Raw genomic sequence first — 21,370 nt, 5'->3', positions numbered from 1 at the left:
GCAAGTGTGGCACGCTACTCGTGTTGTTGCTTATAGTATGGCGTTCCACCGAGGTCACACAAAATTAGCTTCAGTGACAAATTTTTACTTCATTAGGGATAGGCTTATAGTGCTTTATTATATTAAGATTAGTACCTCGATTAATAACTTTTTTTTATCAGCACTATGCAAGGTTAAATCAACTAAATGAGCTCCAGATAAATTTGATATGTTAATTTACTGTATACCAGTTTTCTGAATTGGTTGACTGTTCTTTTTGCCTCAGTTCTAAATCTTAAACTCATGAAAATATTCCTCTCATATTATTTAAACAATTGTTTATGGTTGTTAATCATGAAGTGGATGCAATATCCATAATGAATGTAATGCCCGTCATTTTATTTATTTTTTATTTAGGACAAGAACACAGGACAACAAAAAGTATGAACAAATAAACATAAATATTTATTTATTTTTTTTTTTAATCCATCGATACATACTAATTAAAACACATAATTCCTGATTGCACGCAAATGTCACCCCACCAATTCAATACTGTTAAAAGATTGATCATGAAAGAATATCTTAAATAAGAACGAGGCGGAGCGGGTACATAACAAATTAGCACCCGCAAAACACCGAGAAAAAAAATTGTTATTCATAATTAAGCTCCCCTGGTAGGCAACCACTATTAACGTCAAGTACAACACACAGATCTGCCCTGTATATCTCAATGGCTATTTTCATATTTAATACATTTAATATCTGTTAAATAATTTGGATGGAAATCAATGAATTGGAAGACATGGCAGGGGAAAGCTTATACACTAGCCCCAAGTAAATTATGTTTATCTTTTAAAAGAAAATTATTTGTATTTAATTTAATTATTGGCTTACAGTAAAGAAACAAAATTGACAATGATTGTATTGGTATTGCCTTCAACTATTGGCTTATAAAGAAATCAAATTAACAATAAATATCAATCAATAGATAATGATGGAAAGCATCTTTTTTTTAAATACAACTGAACAAATACTAATTTTAACCCCAAAAAACATAGGACAATAATACAATATTTATGATTAAACAATTTTAAACTTAATTAAAAAATATAACAGAATAATTTAAATAAACATGGTTTAAAATAAAATAATATTTACCGAAAATATGTGCTAGGCCTAACTATACTATACTGTAATTGGGTTTACAGTATAACAGTATAGTATACTGTATATATAATTTAGCGTATTAAACAACTTTTATAATTATTGCTCATGCCACGTCATTCATAATTAAAAAAAAACTTAAATTAAAGATATATTGTCCGCTACCATTTTTATTCCATTTTTGTTTTAATATGCCATTTTAATGTCACATAATAATAGTTATTCTCTTTGAGCAAAAACTGGATCGAAAACCATTTAATTAAAATAAAACATACTTTAAATTGTCTGTCAGACAATGAATAGGTATTTGGTTAAAATTAACCATCTTTTGTCTTTTTATAAATGAAATAATTTTGTGGGGATTTTTGTTTTACAGAAGTGAATAACTTTATTAAAACTGCAAAATGGCCTATTTAAAGTAAGATTTTATTAATCTTCTTTTTTCATGTTTTTGGGGACAAAACATCTTCAAACATTTTTTAACTAACATAGATACAGAAATTACAGTTTTATTAAAATGCATGTCTATTAAACTGGATACCAGCCAATTTAATACTGTATTTAACATTGACCTAACAAATTCGAAAAATAGAATTACCATTGGGTTCCTCATTACTAGTAGCTTCATATTTAAATATACAAATCAAAATAGGTTTAATTCAGCATCAATATTGCGGTCATTAAAAAAATTTCTTTCTAAAAGTTAAAATTTAGAATAAAAATAGCCGATATGAACTTTATTTTAAAATTGTGCATAATGTAGAATAAACGCTTTTTGAATAAAAATATAGATGAATCTTAATCTTTGTGGTTGGCTTTGGCGCTTGCAATTATTTTGCTGTATTCTAGTTGTTCTTCTCGCATCAGCTCACTTTTTACTCTGGCTCTTTTCAGTTGACCATCCCTAAAAAACAAATTAAAAAAATGAATTACTTAGATTTTATATAGTGATACATAGTTTAGCTTAATTAGATTAAATCAATCAGATTTCACCGCAACCAGGTTGGGTGTGAGACGTCAGGTTTGAATTTTGAATTCCCAGATTTCATCAGAAAGATTTTAAAGTGTAATAGAAGGTATAATAAATTTTATTTGTTGACCTCCTTCAAATGCCTATGGACTCATTTATCTGTCTGACCAACATTTTTTCCAGTTACTACATGATTATGGGCTACTTACATTGTCCATTATTATAGTACAATAAAGATAAAATAAAAACACCTTTTTCATAAGATTTCAGTAAAAATTCTTAATACTGCCCTCTAGAGTTTAAAATTAGGAAATAAATTTCATACCATACAAGGTCAACAAGTCCTCCCTTTTTGGCGATCTCTGCTTTGACTCTATTTGCAAATGCTGCAGCTTCTTCACCATCCTGTTGAAAAGTATAAAATATGATATAAAATTAAATAAATTTAAAGATGATATATTAAACAAATAATTGATGTTTTTATATTCGTGTGATGGTACAAATAATTTCATTCGGTGAAATAGAATTTCACCTTTCACCTTATGAAATTAGTTGTACCATCGCACTTCATTCATTATTTGCATTATTAATTTATGACAAACCATAAATCAGTAAAGCATTACCAAAAAAAAATATTTTGTTCCAGCTGGTGATATATTGATTGTCCAATACATATTAGAATATATCTGAAGCACCATATCTGTTTTATACGTACTTGTCTATACATTGGTGGAAGATACCAGACATCAGCTACAACTGCCCAACTTGTCATCATCATTAAGAGGTAATGCATACCAGAGAAACGACTACTGTTCCAAAATGCATCACCAAATCTTGAATCATACTAAGAACAAAACATATTGTGATTAATTTACTATTGGTAATCCTTGGCCACATGCGCCTAAATTTTTTAATTTTTTTTAAAATAAAAAATCAACCACAGGCAAGAACAATATTATAAACTTTCATGTTAAAATACTAAGGACCTTTCGATTTGCGATGATCACCAAACTATGTGGTGTAAATTCATTGTGACGTGTTTCCTAACTTTGAGAGTTTTAATGGCTTTTAAGTTCAAATGACGACCAACAACACATCAATTGACATGACCTAACTTTTTCCTTATAAATCGAAAGATCCCTAGTATTATAAAATAGAATAATAATAGAATAACATTATTATGAAGAAACATTGTACAAGCAAATAATGTGTGCAATGGCAAACCTTAACAGCAGCTGGATATATTACACCACCAACATCAAAACTTCCTTTCTTGAACATCATTACTGATGTATTATTGATACATGTACCTTCGGAAATAATAACAATTCATTTTTTTATCCAAAAGATATAAAAAATTAATCAAAAGGTTAGTTAAAATATATACAACAGACTACAATATGACCAATGATTTTATTTTATAATTTTATATTCATTTACTTAAAAATTGTTCCTTGGCCCTTAAATTTACAATCATGTTTTCGTCCGGGAATTTATTCATATTATGCCGTAACCCACCAAGAGTGTTAAAGAGTCGCTATCCAATCAGGGTTGGAAAATACCATGAAATGGTCTAATGATTAGGACATATGCATATCAAGAAGAAAGTTTCGGGTTTGAATTTCAATTGGAGCGAGTTTTTCTCATTCTCACAGATTTCCTCATCTTTAACGCTTCAAATTAATTAATTAAATCACTGGGCGGTTTGAAATTTATTCTTTGCCTGTGATATTTATACAGATTTCCTCATCTTTATCATTACAAATTAATTAATTACATTTCAGTATATCACCAGGCAGTTTCGAATTTATTCTGTGCCTGTGGTGTTTATATACAGATTTCTTCAACTTTATTTTTTCAAATTAATTTACTTTAGAATATTGTGCCTGTGATGTTTACAATATATATATATATATAGAATATTTACATAAATTTAGATAATACAGTTGATAAATTAATATTTTAAAGTATTTATTAAGTAAACATAATTTATTTATAGACGGGTATGTATAATAAAATTATGGGAAAAATTGTTTTCCGAGTAAAAAATATAATGGGCAAATTAAAAGGAAATGAAATTTTGTTGTGGTGTCCTATTTCATTCAATCTCGACTTTCAATCAATGAGATAAAAGGCACAGATTTTGTTGAAACAATTTAGTCAATTAACTGTCAAATGTTGTTTATGCCCACACAAAATAAATAATAAATGTAAATCTAGTCTGAAGAACAAAACGAAAAAAAAAAACAATACCTTCGGGGAAAATTAACATTGGTAATTTTCTTGCATCTTCAACATGTTCTTTTAACCTGAAATAAAAAATGTACAATTTTAAATTCGGCATCAGGAGGCTGTATTACATATTTGTCACAGAGGCATGAACATTAAACAAGGACAACATAGCCCAGTGACAAGGATGGGTGTACAAGATTTTTTTTTCGCTCCAGTAATCAAAGCAATATACTTTATATGACCCAATCTAAAAGGAGGCCTGGGTATGAAATTTTCAAAAAACAGGAACTTGATTGCATTAAAAATTTACCAAAAAAAATTGATTATGGAATAGCTCTCCAGTGAACTTAAAAAATGAAAATAAAAGAAGTTGTCATTGCCATTATGGGGTTGAAATTATACTTAAGTCCTTCAAGTTACATACCTTTGTGTAACACCCCTTCTGTCTTGAATTTCAAATCTTTCAAACCATATATGGTCAGTTCCTGACCTACTTAAAGCTCGCTGAATTACACCAAATAAACCACCATGACTTTGACCAATCTAAACAAATGTTTTGGGAATTATTTCATATTAATAATAATAATTGGTGGCGCTTTACATAAATGCGACGCTTATACACTGCAGTAGTTTTCTTGCACCTTATTTTGTCGTTTTTGAAATCTGTTGTTTGGTCTAATTGCTGTCAGTTGTTTTTTTTTATGTGGTATGGTGTATCGTGGAACTAATTTCGTGTTCTTAGTGTTTATTTTTTTTTGCCCAAATTGCTCTGGATGTGCCTAGCCGCAACAGCCAGCACAAGCCATGCTGTATTAGTTGTGAGATACACGGGCAAGGAGCTGCACGAACTACGTAATAACAACACGTGTTGTGAGGCGGCCATTTTTTAAATTCCGTACGAGTTGTCCAGACAAAACCTCTCGCCTTATTTATATAGGAAAAAGAATCGGAAGAGAGGGAAAAGAGGTGGTATTAAACAACGCTTACGCCGTAGATTAAATAGACTTCCATTGCCCTCAATTCTTCTCACGAATCTAAGGTCAGTAAAAAATAAAACTGATGAACTAAGTGCTCTTGTTAAATTTGATCGTACATACCGTGACGCTAACCTTATTTGCATCACCGAAACGTGGCTCAATGAGCAAGTACCTGATAGCAGTGTAAAGATAAATGGTTTCTTGTGTGTTCGCGGTGATCGTACTTTGGAATCGAATAAGTCTAAAGGCGGTGGAATATGTTGTTACATAAATGATAGATGGTGCTCAAATATTACAGTTATTGACAAACTCTGCACTGCAGATTACGAATTGCTGTCACTGACACTTAGGCCTTTTTATTTGCCAAGAGAATTTGGTTGCATTAAAGTTATTGTTGTTTATGTGCCAGGATGCATTTCAATTGCTGCGGATGCTATAGCTGAGCACACTCATAGACTCCAAGCTCGCTCTCCTGAGAGCCCTGTCCTAATTCTAGGAGATCTGAATCAGTGTAAACTTAACTGTGTCTTACCTAATTTTAAACAGTATGTCTCATGTGCGAGAAGAGGAGGAAATACACTTGATTTTTGTTATTGTAATATACCGCGGGCTTATAAATCGTTCAAGTTATCTGGAATCGGTGCGTCGGATCACCAAGTTATACAGCTATTGCCACGTTATAAACAAAAATTGAAGTCAAGTAAGGTGGACACCAAATCGATTAAATTATGGTACCCCGAACATCTTGAAAAGCTTAAGGGCTGCCTAGAGGCTACAGAATGGAGTGTCCTGATTTAACACTAGTGATATCCATGAACTAACTGAAACTGTGTCGTCATATATCTCTTTTTGTGAGGAATTAACCATCCCTCGTAAGCAGGTGAAATTGTACCCAAATGACAAGCCCTGGTTAGATCATAATGTTAAGGTGGCCTTAAAAGCCAAATCACTTGCATTTAAGAATAATGACCATGCTGGCCTTAAGTTAGCTAAATCAAACTTGAAATATTGTATAAAAAAAGCTAAACAGAAATTCAAGGAAAAAATTGAGAAAAATTTCTCAGAGAATAAATCCAAGGAGACTTGGAATGATGTTAAATCACTAACTGGGTGTAAAAATAACACTTCCTTTAAAATGCTCACAGGTTTCAATGATGAAAAATTGGCACGATCGTTAAATGAATTTTATTGTAGATTTGACACTGATAATTTTGAGGAAGTGACCCTCACTTTTTGTAATAATTTAGATACCGGAAGTAATCCTGTTAACATCTCAGTCGAAGATGTTACACAGCTCTTTCGTAAAATTAAAATTAGGAAAGCAGTTGGTCCCGATGGACTAGCAGGTATTTTAATTAGAGAATGTACAACTCAAATATCCCCCATTTTTCAACATATTTTTCAGCTAACACTAAAATCAGGTCTTATTCCCTCCATTTGGAAACATTCATTAATTGTCCCCGTTCCTAAATCGTCTACTGTAAACAACTTGAATGATTACCGACCAATCGCCTTGACCTCTCTGATCATTAAGTGTTTAGAGAGATTCATTGTAAATTTAATTAAGCCTGTTGTAGAACCAAAACTTGATGCCATGCAGTTCGCATACAGGGCGCATCGTGGTGTGGAGGATGCTACAGCAACCCTTGTCCACTATATCAAAAAGCATCTTGAAACCTCTAACTCCTATGCTCGTCTTCTTTTTATCGACTTTTCCTCTGCTTTCAACACCTTGCAAAGTCACATGCTTCTTCCTAAACTTCTTAATTTTGGTATTAACCCATATCTTATTCTTTGGATCCGAAATTTTCTCCACCTTAGATCCCAACAGGTTATTGTAAATAAAACATCTACTGCCAATAATCTTTAATAGCACTGGTTCTCCACAGGAGTGTGTCCTTTCCCCCCTGCTGTACATTCTCTACACTGACGATTGTCGTGCCCTGTATAACTGCATGGCAATCAAATACGCTGATGACACTGTTCTTGTTAGTCTTATAAATAATAACCAATCTGTTATTGTTAACCATTTCACTAATTAGTGTAAAGACCATTACCTTAAAATTAATTTAAACAAAACATGTGAATTGATAGTTGATTTTAGGACAAAAAATAGGTCAGTTCATGAGTCCCTTAATATAGGAAATGAGTTAATCAAAGTTGTTCCAGAGTATAAATATCTAGGAACTATAATAGACGAAAAGCTGGACTGGTGTAATAACATTACAACCATACTTAGTGTTATATCTTTTTGTAGAATTATCTGGGAGGCTTGTTTATATGAAAAAGATAAGGAACTATTAAATAAAATTACCAGAAGAGCTGGGCGGGTTATTGGAGTTGATGTATCCGTTCTTAATTTCAACTATGATGCAGGTGTTCTCTCCTTGGTAAAACGTATACTCTACCAAACAGACCACCCCCTCCTTAAGGAATACACTTTTCTTCCTTCTAATATTCGTATCCGTCTGCCTCGAAGCCGTACTAAACGCTTCAATAAATCATTTGTCCCACAGTCTATTGTCACCTATAACAAACTTGTCCAGCGCTAACTCATGGAGAGAACACCTGGATCGTAGACTTTTTGATATTTTATTGTGATTTTCTATATTAACTGTTTTCTGCATGTATGTATATTGTTATTATCTCTGCAGTGTATATAAGAGGAATTTCTAATGTATTTTTATATTGGACCAAATAAAGAATAATAATAATTATTAACAAATCAAATTGTATTCTTGCAATTTGATTGGTTAATTAGGCATCACATGTCATTTGGAATTGGCCCTACTGAACTGAGAAGTGATATCATGGTGATAAATAACGCACTCTTTTGCATTTTCAGCTTTCTGTAACATTTTTAGAATTTTTGCCATGCAGAATTTTTGACTGATCTTGTTCAAGCGCCCTATTTAACTGAAGTTAAAGTGTTGTCCTTTTTAATGGCCTAATTACCCAGTCTAGCATTTGTCGATGATTTTTTATAGATAAATTTAATAAAAGTAGATGTTATAAAAAAACTAATGAAAGTTTTTAATTTTTTTGAATATAGAGAGAATTTTCAAGAAAAAATTGATTTCTCTATTTTCAACTCATCTCCGACTCGTTAAAAACTCATGAAATATTCTCACCATCCAACTCAAACATTAAATATTATTTGGTTTGCCTTGTAGAAAGGTAACCATTCGGCTACTGCAACTCTCTTAACAAATTATAATATGGTTTTACTTGTAGAAAGGTATATTAATAGAACCTGGATATACTATCTGTTTTGTGTCCTAACCACTCGGCTACTGCAGCTCTCAAAATATAATAAATGAATATATAATTTATATAAATAACGAATTGACTTACAAATGCATAGCAATTATCACTGGCAAGTACTAAAACGTCTATTGGTGAAGTGTGATTAGCAACGCAAATACCACCACCTACAGCCCGATTATCTCTGAATTACAAGAAAAATATTGTTAAACATTCTATAAACATCTCCCAAGACAAGTACATAAATGTTCTTTACAGACAGCTATAGTCAATTTCTAGATAAAAAATACTAGATTTCTGTATACTTACCGGCCATGGTAGGTGATCATAGCTGAAAAACAGCGGCATAATATCCTATAGACGGTTAAACTTACATATTTATTAAGTATTTGTTTAAGGCTGGAATGAAAAAAAAAATTATTTCAAATTCAATTTTTATTTGTTTTACATTTATTTTAATTTATAACTAGAAATTGCAAAGGGCGTGTGAGTGCTTTGCAAGGCATAAAATAGTTTTGATGATGTACAGCCCTCCTAAAGACACAAACCAAACGTCTATATTAGAATGCTTCTCATTGGACAACAAAAGACCTCCTATGGACAATGTACAATCATTGCCTGCAATAAATGATTTCACCCACAGAGAGAAAAAGCTGTAAGCTTGCCTAGGTTGTCTAGGCCAATGTTGTGTAGTCAAACAATGACCTTTTGGATCTGACAAGCATGACTGGAGGTCAAATTGCTGTGCAGAAGATGATGATGGTAAATGGTAAAGTTAGGTTTGCAGTACACCATGTATTTCCAAAAGGAAATAAAGCATGGTTGAGAATGTCTCAAAATTTTAGTTCTATTAAAGACAGTTGTAGCATTACAACCAAAATTAAATTAAATAACATCTGTGGTTATCATAATGAGATTTGTGAATGAATGCTTAAAATAATAATTCTGAAACCTACTTTGAATCTGGCATACATCCCAGTAATGTGGTAGATGTTATTAGATAGGATAATGCAAACACAGTCACGGCTAACCTAATAAACATAATAACAAAAAAATGATTTAAAATGTTGCTCTTCCAATTTAATATTTCTTCTATTAGCAATCAATTATATGATTAAAAAAGGCCTGATCATATATTTAGTTTTTTGATGCAGGGCTTTACTATTAGGTATTGTAACATACCAATTTAATGAGAATATTTTAATTTATATCCTAAATAATCTCCTGTCATTTGATTGGACGATTGTTGGTCACATGGTGTACGCACTATTAAACGATTGTTTAATATACATTTTAAAACATTTTTGTGTAAAAAAAAACGTTTGGCAGGTGAAAAAAAATACAACAGCGCCACCTGTTGTCAGGCCTCAGTTTTTCGTTTGTAAACACCTCAGGGAGCAGCAACAGCAGATGACAAGATACCAAAATGGCCGACTCTAGTTGCAGTAATTTTGCACTGTTGAATGAACAGGAACTAGCCACATTACATGCTGAAGCAGATTCTGTCAACACGAAAAGGCAAATTAATATGCCATCCGAAGGATCAAGGCATTTTCACAAGCTTCAGGCACAACATTGGCAGATGTAGAAAGTTTAAACACGACAGAATTTGATTGTTTTTTTAGTCGATTCTAATATGGGGGTCTACGAACAAAAGACGGAGAATTGTATACAAAGAAATCGATGCATGCGATTCGTTATGGCCTAGGCCGACACTTCCATGATAAAAACGATGTGGATATAACTGAAAGTAATACAACATACAAAGCCATGCTTGTTAGCTTAAAAAAGATAGTAAAGGTGTAGTGCAACACATACAAGCAGTGAGTGAAGAAGACATTGGGAAAATACTTGACTCTTTGGATATTAGTATACCAGATGGACTTCAAAATAAAATGTTTATTGATATTATGATTTACTTAGCTAATCTTTGTTGAAGTAGATAACGATCTTCGTTACATTGTACATCGTGATACCTTGACCAAATCGAGACGTGAAAATGAAGATGAGCAGTGTAGTGGACATAATGTGTGTATGAAATTCGTGGCTCAAAAAGGTGCCCTGTCTCAAGTTTCCTTGCCTTCAAAGAAGTGTTAAATCCAAATCAAAAATGTATTCGGCAGCGTCCTAAATCTACTGCACCAAATGATGGATCTCCATGGTACATAAATGCACCGTTAGGTATAAATACAATTGGAAAGAAGATGAAAATGATTTCTGCAAAGGCTGTATGCTCAAAACACAAATCATAGTCAAGGGCTACAACATGCACAATACTTGATGAGGCAGGATTTCCAAATCGATATATAATGTTGGTTTACAGGGCATAGATCGGAATCGTCATTAAAGCATTACTCCCCGAACAAGTAATGAAAAGAAAATGTCTATGAGCTGTACTTGTACTACAAAAATGTATGAAGTTTCAGAAGACCAATCAAATAATGCCATTTCAGAACCCGAAACAATCCTATCAAAATCTCAAACTCTTAGTAGTGAATCTAATTACAAATCAGAGCACTTCCACTTCCATGGGCCAGTTACCTTTTTTTTGTTGTAAAAATGCAATTAAAATACAATTTTCCAAATAAATCTTATTTACAGTAGTACGTTATAATATATGAGTATTTATGCAATGTAAAATATGCACATTGTTTCAAAAGCAATAAATCTTACTGTGTTTAAAAAAAATGTACCTTTTATTCAATCCGATTTAAACGACAGCAATTTATTTAGATGTAATATAAAACAAATAATGAATGTTTTATATTCGCCTCGTTGAAATATAACAATAATAATAATAATTGCTTGTATCCTTAGGCAAGATACTTTATTTACGTTTGCCTCTCTCCACCCAGGTGTATAAATGGGTACCCGGTTAGATCAAGACACAACTTTGCGCTGATTACTATAGTTGCATTATGGGAGTATATTTCCATACGTGTTTGATCCAAAAAAAAAATGACCAGGGTAATAATGTTCAGAGCATTGAGAGCTTGCTTATATAAGAATGAACTATTATTATTATTATAGCATATATGCTATTATAATAATAATAGTCCAAGGTGTATATGCTAATAGCATAAATTATACACCTTGGAACGCTTGACAAAGGATAATAGTTAACAGTTAAATTTAATTGTTTAAAAGAATGTAAAACCAAACATTTTATTTGGCCTATTTGTAAATGAAATGTGTATCAAAAAATAATTACATTAGATATTGAGAATCTACTTTACCTTATTGGTAATAAAATAAAATAACGAATCATGAATCCCATAACCCAAAGGATGGTCAGTCGCATACTGAAAAAAAGAAAGAGAGAGATTAACTACAACTCGTCAAAACAGAAATAAAAAACATGTTTTTATTAGGAACATAGATATACCAAGGCTTACTATTTCCGAAAGATGTACATGGCTTTTTTAAAGTAAGTCAGTTTTAAGTCTTTATTTCAGAAGAGAGTGCAGAGGAAGATTCAAGGGGGATCCAGTCGGCCCAGGCCTCTAAATTTCACCAACAGTAATGCAAAAGATAGGACATCAAATTAAGTTCAGCACTTCATTTCAATAATTTAGGCCCTGGCACCTGGATCCACCACTGAAGTTTAATTTTCTCGGAGAATGCTAAATGAGGGGAATTTTGTCTCTAGTATTTTCAAGTAACATTTTCAATGAGATAACTTTTTTAGAAATTAATTTTTTACAAAATGTGTTGGATCAGTACCTTAAATATTGATAATTCATATTGGTTCTTGTTAAAAGATTCCATGATGGTAATTCTGTCAAAAAAAATATCTAAATTACAATTTTATGGAATTAATTTTATAACAAATTATATACTGGGATTCACAGTACTGACTGACGCGGTATGACCAATAAAAATGACTGGTCCTCAAGCATCACTACAGACCTTTATGTTGTAGTTTGACTAACATGAAAAAGAAAAAAGAAACATAGATTTGAACACAATGGAATTGTTATCAGTATGTTACAAACCCACAATGTAGTCAGATAACAAAGAAGAAAAAATTGCAACATAATTAATCAAAGCCTGATCACATTATTTAATGTGGTGTCTAGACTAAAGATATGTAATATCAAACTTGCTACAATACAGACCTCTTTGAGTCACCACATAGCAATACAGACAAATTTAAAATTGCTTTTACCAAAAATTGGATCGACAAAAAAAGTGATTAAATTTATTAAAACTGCAAAATGGCCTATTCAATCAAAGTCTTTTTGTTTGTTTTTGGGGGCAATACTTTTAAATAACTGTACATAACAAAGATAGTGCTCTCCAAGGTCAATTCAAAATATAACTATCATTAGATGAAATAATAAATTAATTGTAGATGGATGCATTGTTATAGCACATACTGTAGTACTATAATAAATTAATTGTAGATGATAACATATACAACAACAATTTGTCAAATTTTATCATTCATAAAGTTACGAGAGATTTTATTTTGTAGGAACAGTTTATGATGTTCCAGGTTCAGATCAAAATTAAATCTCTTGAATATTCAATGCACATTGATTTTTGTATTGTATTTATTGACCTTGTGTCCTTTTCATAAAGCACAGCTGATAACATCTACTGTACATTATTGTTGTACAATAACATACTGTGATAATACATCCTCTGGATTAATTCTAAACAGTTACAGTACATGTTGGTTTGGTAGCAGAGTGGCCTGTAAAACTCTTCTGTTGGTAGACCATTCACACATACCATTCTTTCATATGGGGGGGGGGGGTCCTCTAATAAACAAGACATGTACCAGAAAGTCTAATAGATAGTGTGTCTGCTGCAACAAAATTCTGGAATAATTCTACTATTTTTTTAAAAACTATTACACTATTTTGAAGATACTGTATGCAGTAGAAATGCAAACTTTAGATTTTTTTTCTTCATAAATTCAACTTTTACTAAAGACTACAGAAATATTATTGAGAAACACAATTTTAAATTTTTAAAATCCAATAAATCCTTACCCTCTGCTGAAAATCTTTTGGTAACGTCATCATCAATTATTGCCTAAAACCAAATAAAACACATCAGTATTTTCTTTTTGTCACCATCGTTATGTCAGGTTAATTTGGTTTTGAAATATGAAAATAATAATCTACGAAGGATGTAATTTCTGAGCTTTTTATCAAATCTACTGTAATTTCAACAAAACTCCCCTTTTTCCCCCTTCACACTATCCAAGTTTTCAATTATCGTCAGTACAACTTACTTCCATAGCTTTTTTGCAAAAATATAATCCATCTGATAGTTCAAATTCTCTTTGTGTCTTACCAATACCATTTCTTGAATTAACAACAGATTTTTGGTATTTGACACCCTGAGCAATGTGTCTACCACTTCCTCCTCTGTCTCTCCCTAGAGTCACATAGAAAAAATGTACAAAACCCACTTTACTACTACAAACTGGATAAATTTACAATATAATCACCACATCATTATAAATATTTCAACATAATTACTGTATGCGAACATTCGCACAAACGATATCGAAAGCATTAAAGTTATCAGAGGATATTTTGCCCTGTATTCAATTTGCCTGTCAGACAATGAGGTTGTGGATAAAATTAACAGTTTATTTTGTCTTTTTATAATAGGTGAAACAGTTAAAAGTGTTTTCCTATGGTAGTGTACTGTAACTTAAAACTACAAAATGGTCTATTCAAAGTCTGATTTTATTAATTTTCAATTTTCATGTTTTTGGGGGACAGTACATGTTTAATCTAAAAAAGCTGTCACATTAGTTATTACTTAATTCATATGAATTTTCCTCCTCTTCCTCTTCTTCATCATCATGATTTCTTTTTTTGTCTTCTAAAGCTAATCGTTGACGCCCAAACTGAAAAATTTAAAACAACTTTTTGCCAAACATTATTTTTCATTAGTGTAACACTAACAGTATTTTAATATTAAAATTGAAAAAGATATTTGTAGCTGCAAAAATGCATTACTGTAGCTGCTGGCTGGCATAATGCACTTGTCAATTGTATGGGAAAGGTGCATCATTTTTCCACTGTGCGTCTTACCTTATGAATATGAATACCACACCCGTCATGCGTCAAAAATATGACTTACCTTAGGTAACCGTGTTGTTTATGTTATGGTGGGTGGTAAAGTGACGGTCATTAACACACCGTTGTTCATTGATGTGATGTGCCCCCTACCCTAGGCCTAGGTTTTTTGACGCACCTCTTCATCGTTGAATTGCGCAATAATATTTGTAATGTCCCTTGCACAAAGAAATCTTTCAAATTGCGCATAGGACTAGCTAGCTGAATACAAATTAATAGAGGAGGAGGTCTAGGGGCCTAGTAAGGCTACCAAATTAGGTACAGGTACTAGGCCTAGCTAGGGCCTACTACTGCCAGGCCGGGCGGGTAGCCTACCTACCTAGGGCCTAAACAGTCAGTACAGTAGGCTAGCTAGGCTAGCTAGGCTACAACTTTATATATGAATGCACTTACCTCAAACAAACGAAGTAAAAACTGCATATAAAGCTTTCTAAGTCCTATGGAAACCCCAAAACATGCTGGGATAATAATCAGGCTCAATATAAGAATTAGCGGTGATAAGTATACACCAAGAAGAGTTAAAAAGAGCTGCATTTTTTTGCCATTGATTGAATGCTCGCGAATCAACAAATGCAGTAAATTGCCAACCAAAATGGAAAAATAGTAGTGCGCCCTCAAAAACTTCTTGCTCCCTTCTGATATTACCGTATATGTAAAATCCATTAAAAAAAACTATTTTAAAAGTTTCTTTAAAGTTAAAGATGTATTGTCCCCCAAAATAATGAAAAATAAAGATTTTTAAAATCGGACTTTGAATAGGCCAATTTGCAGTTTTAATGAAGTTCTTCACTTCCATAAGAAAAAAAAGGGGGGAAAAAAATTATTTCACCTATAAAAAGACAAAATAAACAGTTAAATTACCCAAAAACTCATTGTCTTCCATGCCAGACAATTTGACCATTTTTTGCTTTAAATTACATTTTTCTCAGGTAAATAAATTTTTTTCAGACCCAATTTTTTGTGATAGTGAATAACTATTATGTGACATTAAAATAACATATTCAACAAAAAAATTTTTAGGAGGACAATATATCTTTAAATTATGGATGGTGGCGCTGCACTATGGCGACCCGCTTGGTAACCATAAATTCAGGTAAAACTACAGGTGGTGGAGTCTGTCTTTATATTAACCAACAATTTTGTAACAACTGGAAGGTTTGGTCGAAAGCCTGTACACCCGACTATGAAGTACGTACTGTTGGTATCAGACCTTTCTACTTACCGCGCGAATTTCCACAAATTTTTATTTTTATATATTCACCCAGGTGCAAATTATACTATCGCATGTGAACACATTGCTGAGCAGGTCAATAATATTGAATCGCATTCCCCAGACGCTGTAAAAATCATTCTGGGAGATTTTAACCAATGTAACCTGAACACTGTTCTTCCTACGTTTAAACAATTTGTGTAGCAAACAATTTGTGTAGCAACCAACACGAAATGCAATTCTGGATCTGTGTTATTCAAACATCCCCAAGGCTTATAATGCTAAAACATGTGCCCCATTGGGAAATTCTGACCACGACAACGTGATTCTAAGACCACTCTACAAGCCAATCTTAAAAAGACAGAAGCCTGTAGTCAAAGAAAGGCAGATCTGGAGCACAGAGGCAATTGATATGCTAAAGGGTTGTTTTGAATCTACGGACTGGGGTGTTTTCTCAGAATCCGAAAATTCTATCGATGTTGAAGTAAATGCTGTTTGTTCATACATAAACTATTGTGCTGATACCATTATACCTAAAAGGAAGACAAAAATGTACCCAAATTGCAAGCCATGGTTTTTACATGAAACGAAATGTTAAAAAGAAAAAAGAATATGCAGCCGGTAAGAAAGATGAAGCGAAGTGAATTCAGAAGGAGATTGATGCTAGTATCTTAAAAGCAAAACCAAAATATAAAGCTAAAATGGAAAAACATTTCAAGGACAAAGACACGCGTTCGGCCTGGAAGGCAATGCATATGCTCACTGACTACAAAGAAAAACCGAAAAAATACGTAGGTGACTGTGACAAGAAGTTTGTGGACTCTTTAAACAAATTTTTCTGCAGATTTGATGATGGTCAATATGAAACACTAACAGACATGTTGGCTACCAGTGAGAAACTTAACAATCTTAAAGATAATGAATATAATAATAATAATAATAATAATAATAATAATAACAATAACAATATTGGTAATGATGATAATAATAATGTTGTTGTTAATGAAGACGAGGTTTTAAGAGAATTTGCACGTGTAAAAGTCAATAAGGCAACTGGACCAGATGGGATTTCAAACAGAATTTTAAAAGTGTGCAATATCCAACTATGTCCAATTTTTACTTATATTTTTAATATTATTTTTAGAAATGGTACTGTTCCATGCATATGGAAAACTTCTATTATAAATCCATTGCCTAAAGTAAATAAACCTAGTGTCCCAAAAGATTTTAGACCAATTGCAATTACTTCAAATTTAATGAAATGCTTAGAAAGGTTGATTGTTTCTAGACTTAAGGAAAATATTGGTAATGCAGATAAGAATCAATTTGCATAAAACAGAGGGGTTGACAATGCTGTTAATTCTTATCTCCATGATACATATATCATCACCTTGATTCAAAAAGAAATTATGTACGGTCTATATTTTTTGATTTCTCCAGTGCTTTTAATACTATTTTACCACATGTTTTAATTGATAGATTATTAAGTTTTAATGTCTCACCTCAGCTCGCCAAAGTTATATATAGTTTTTTGATTAATAGACCGCAGATGGTTAAGTGCAATGGTATCCTATCCAACAAAGAATCTATCAATGTTGGAGCTCCTCAAGGATGTGTTATTTCTCCAATTTTGTTCTCTTTTTATTCAAGTAGTTTTAATATTTTAAGTAAAGATTGCAATATTGTAAAATACGCTGACGATACTGTAATTAGTGGTTTTCTTTGCGATAGTAAGCATAATGTAAATGAATTTGTTAATGAAGTTGGAAGATTTGTTAATTGGTGTGAGGATATGAACTTAATACTTAATATTACTAAAACCAAAGAGATAGATTTTCGTAAAACCGCAGTTGAACATAATGTAATAACTATTAAAGAAACCGAGGTTGAAAGAGTAACCCAATACAAATACTTAGGTACTATAATTGACAACAAATTAAAATGGGAGTCAAACTCTCTCATGATTTCCAAGAAGGCATCTCAAAGGCTCTACTTTCTCAGAAAACTCAAGCAAATTAGAGTTGATAACACTATTTTAATTCTATTTTATCAAAGTATTATTCAAAGTATTTTATCTTTTAGCATTGGATGTTTTTATGGTAACTTTACTGAAAATGATAAGAAAAATATTGAGAGACCACGTAAAATTGCACAACGTATTATTAAAGCTGATCTAACGCCTTGTTCATTTATCTATGAAAAGAGTATTTTAAAAAAAGTAAACAATATTATGAAAGACCCCACTCATCCGTTACATTACTGTTATAACTTAAATAGATCAGGTATTAGGCTACGACCTCCAAGAGCAAATCTTTGTAGAACTAGAAAATCCTTCGTTGTAAATAGCATTCATATTTTTAATTCTAATGTAAGACGATAATGCAATTTTTAAATAGTTTTACATTTTTAACAGTATTTTTAACTTTTTATCTTGTATTTTTAATCTGTTATAATACTGCACGTTTTAAATTGTTGCAATATTGTTGTTTTAATCTACCAAGCAAAGTGAATTTCCATTTTTATGGACAAATAAAATTTCTTGAATCTTGAATCTTGGATTTGCAAGTGTTTTAAACTAAATTAATGATGAATAAGTTTATTTTCATGGTAACCAAACTTTACCCCATGGCAAATGTTGGACCATTTCGAATCATGAAGACGAGGGAACCAAATGAGTGGAATTTAAAAGTGCTAGTCATGTAATGTCCTATCTTTTGCATTATAATTGCAAAATGCATTGATTGAATAAAATAGTGATAGGCCTAATTGAAAGAAATAGTAAATATTTCAACTCTTCTCATTCAACTTGACAATGACCCTCATGGTAACATGCCGTAAGTGGAAGGTGGCAATTAAAATCATAACATAGCCAATTAGGCGTGATAATGGATGAATCATAGATCACAGATTATAATGCTTTTTCACAAATATTGGCGATTGTTGTTTCAATATAATATTTATTATACGTACTATTTATTATGTATGAATGAAGACGTATCAGTCCATTTCCAAGGTGCTATCAGAGATGTCTTTATTTTAACATCTTCATTTGCGATAATTTGCTTTTATTATTATCCTAATATTGGTCATCCCTTTCAGTATAGTAACAAATGCAAAACACTATTATTTTGCTTAGTCAGTAAAGAATACATGAATTAAAACTTATTACATAACTGTTATTAATAATACATAGTTATGGGATGTTTCTTTCCAAAATCAATCAAACTTTATAATGCACTAGCACACGTGCACGCAATTATTCTTTGCCGCAAGTACTTCTGTATGCTTTGCACATAATAATGTTATTGTTATATAATAATAATAGGGAGGTTTCGCAAACTTAGAATACGATAACGAAAACGGATACGTCACACATTTGTGAAACTTTTGAGCTGGTCCCCATTTTATATTTGTAAAGCGTATTCAACGAATATCATCAGTCATATTCGTAACTACAAAACGAGTGTAGGTTTTGATCTATTTTGCACATTTTGCATTTGAATCAGGAATGATTCAGGATTATATAAAATTATACATTTATTGAAAGTAATTTACTAAAGCAATTTACTAAAATGCCAGGCCAATTTTGATAAATAGCAGTTTTTAGGCAGCCAACCACCAAGCAACACGTACATGCGCTTCGCTCAAATTTACCGCAGTCATATTTTGGACGGCGCCCTCAATATTTCGTTGCCATGCGAAACAGATTTTTACTGGCTTACAAAAGCGAATACGTGTGCATGACGTATTCGTTATCGTATTCATAAGATTGCGAAACCTCTCTAATAATAATTCACAATTGTTGAAAATTGCTCCTTTACTTTTACATGCATTAATGGAGACAATTTTGACACAATTTGCTCTAGTGGTATCACATGACTCATTTGTAGTAAAAGGCTGGCCGTTACGTCATGTTTAGCACCTTGAGTGTTTCTCACTCGATCGTATAAATGTACAACTAATAGTTGTACCTTTTATACGATCGAGTGATTCATTTAAAAGCTTACTGTTTATGGAGCAGTGTTAGTATTTTTTCACATATATGACGAAAGTTTTACCAAATATACAGAGAACGTATTATTCCTTACTTAGGCTACAAGTAAGTTGAAATAGCATGATTTTAGGCTATCAGCAAGTAGGCCTACAATATAATCATTCAAACAGATCATAAGCCATTGTTAGGATTACTGGAAGAGAACACGCTAGTTTCAACCATGACTAGTGCAAGAATTCAAAGATGGGCATTGAAATTGGCTAATTAACAACTACAGTACAAGCCTGCCCTTACCAAAGTGCCCATTTGGATCCAATTGACTTTTTCCAATTGGATCCAATTTGAAATTTTACAATTTTATTTTTTTAACTTTCCAATTGGATCTAATTGGATAAATTCCAATTGGGTTTAATTGGAAATTCGTACAAAAAAATTGTAAAATCCAATTGGAAATTGTCAATATATCCAATTGGAAGAGGTCCAAACTCAATCCAATTGTGAAGTGTCAATATCCAATTTTATACAATCCAATTGAATATATCAAAACTGGATAAATTCCAAGTGCCAAAATTCAATTGGACATTCTAAACTAACTCGGCTTTCCCTAAAATTTGAACAATTTAATCAATCAATCAAAGTAACATTTATTTCTCTTCTTCTCTTTCATAGAATAGTAAATATTATTAAAATAAGAGGGGCAACATTCCAAAAAAAACAAGCTTGTATCAAACATGGATTTAAATCCAATTGAGCATCTTTCCAAGCAAATATTAAAATTTCAGTAACATAAAAATAATCACAATGGCTTGGAATACTGTAATACATTAGTATGTATAGTTAACTATGGTACTGTATTTTTAAATACTTTTTTGCTACGTTGAACATACTAAAATGTATATAATTATAACTGCTATTTCTTAAAATATTTGGCTGACTATTTTATAACTTCTATAAACTTATTGCATCAGTCTAATTGGGTCTGTTTAAACATTTATTTATTATTTATTATTTTTATTTCAAAAAAATAATAGATTATCAGATAAGTAATTATTAAGCTGAACAATTCGCTGGTAAATTTCGCAAGACGGCAATCTTTTCGGTAATATACCGGTTCACTCTTGCCACCTCTGCATCTCCATATCTCTTTCGACCATGGTCTGAAAAATATAAATGATATATTGCACATAAGCTTCTAATAATGAAGCTTAGTGTTTCTTGGTTGCCACAAAATCTGGAATAGGATGTTTTTGTCAGAGTTGACAGACTAAGAAGCCCATACGATCTTAGAAAGGATTTATTTTTAAATCTTAAGAAGTCAATCTTTTAAAAATTAGCTTCATTTTCAAGATTAAGACCATTTTATATGGGGGAAAAAATATAGGGAAGCCACTACATTTTATGCTTCAGGATATTTATTTAAAAAATAAAAAAATAAACTCACCCTTAATTTCCAAAACCTTTTCTGGGTCAAGA

General features: G+C 31.8%; 1 protein-coding gene across 1 annotated transcript; it reads right to left on the bottom strand.

The window, feature by feature from the left end:
• Positions 1–421: 421 nt before the first annotated feature.
• Positions 422–15,270, bottom strand: LOC140046765 (glycerol-3-phosphate acyltransferase 4-like). Its single transcript, XM_072091486.1, has 15 exons — positions 15,087–15,270; positions 14,374–14,461; positions 13,835–13,980; positions 13,590–13,632; positions 12,313–12,367; positions 11,826–11,891; positions 9,546–9,620; positions 8,899–8,988; positions 8,680–8,773; positions 4,773–4,891; positions 4,370–4,425; positions 3,341–3,426; positions 2,832–2,960; positions 2,442–2,521; positions 422–2,050 (listed from the first exon to the last, which is right to left on the bottom strand). Exons 1-15 carry the CDS (start codon positions 15,225–15,227, stop codon positions 1,945–1,947), a joined length of 1,374 nt encoding a protein of 457 aa, XP_071947587.1. The 5' UTR covers positions 15,228–15,270; the 3' UTR covers positions 422–1,944.
• Positions 15,271–21,370: the final 6,100 nt, after the last annotated feature.

This window comes from Antedon mediterranea, chromosome 4, assembly GCF_964355755.1.
Source record: "Antedon mediterranea chromosome 4, ecAntMedi1.1, whole genome shotgun sequence".
Lineage (NCBI taxonomy): Eukaryota > Metazoa > Echinodermata > Crinoidea > Comatulida > Antedonidae > Antedon > Antedon mediterranea.
This window is presented reverse-complemented; position numbering and strand designations above follow the sequence as displayed.

Excerpts from the sequence above, each read along its gene's own strand:
- LOC140046765 (XM_072091486.1), bottom strand. The coding sequence starts at position 15,227 with ATGCAGCTCTTTTTAACTCTTCTTGGTGTATACTTATCACCGCTAATT. Across the intron at positions 12,368-13,589 it reads CAAAAGATTTTCAGCAGAGG|AATTACCATCATGGAATCTT; the intron begins GTAAGGATTTAT and ends TTTTTTTGACAG. Across the intron at positions 4,892-8,679 it reads GTGATAATTGCTATGCATTT|ATTGGTCAAAGTCATGGTGG; the intron begins GTAAGTCAATTC and ends ACATTTGTTTAG.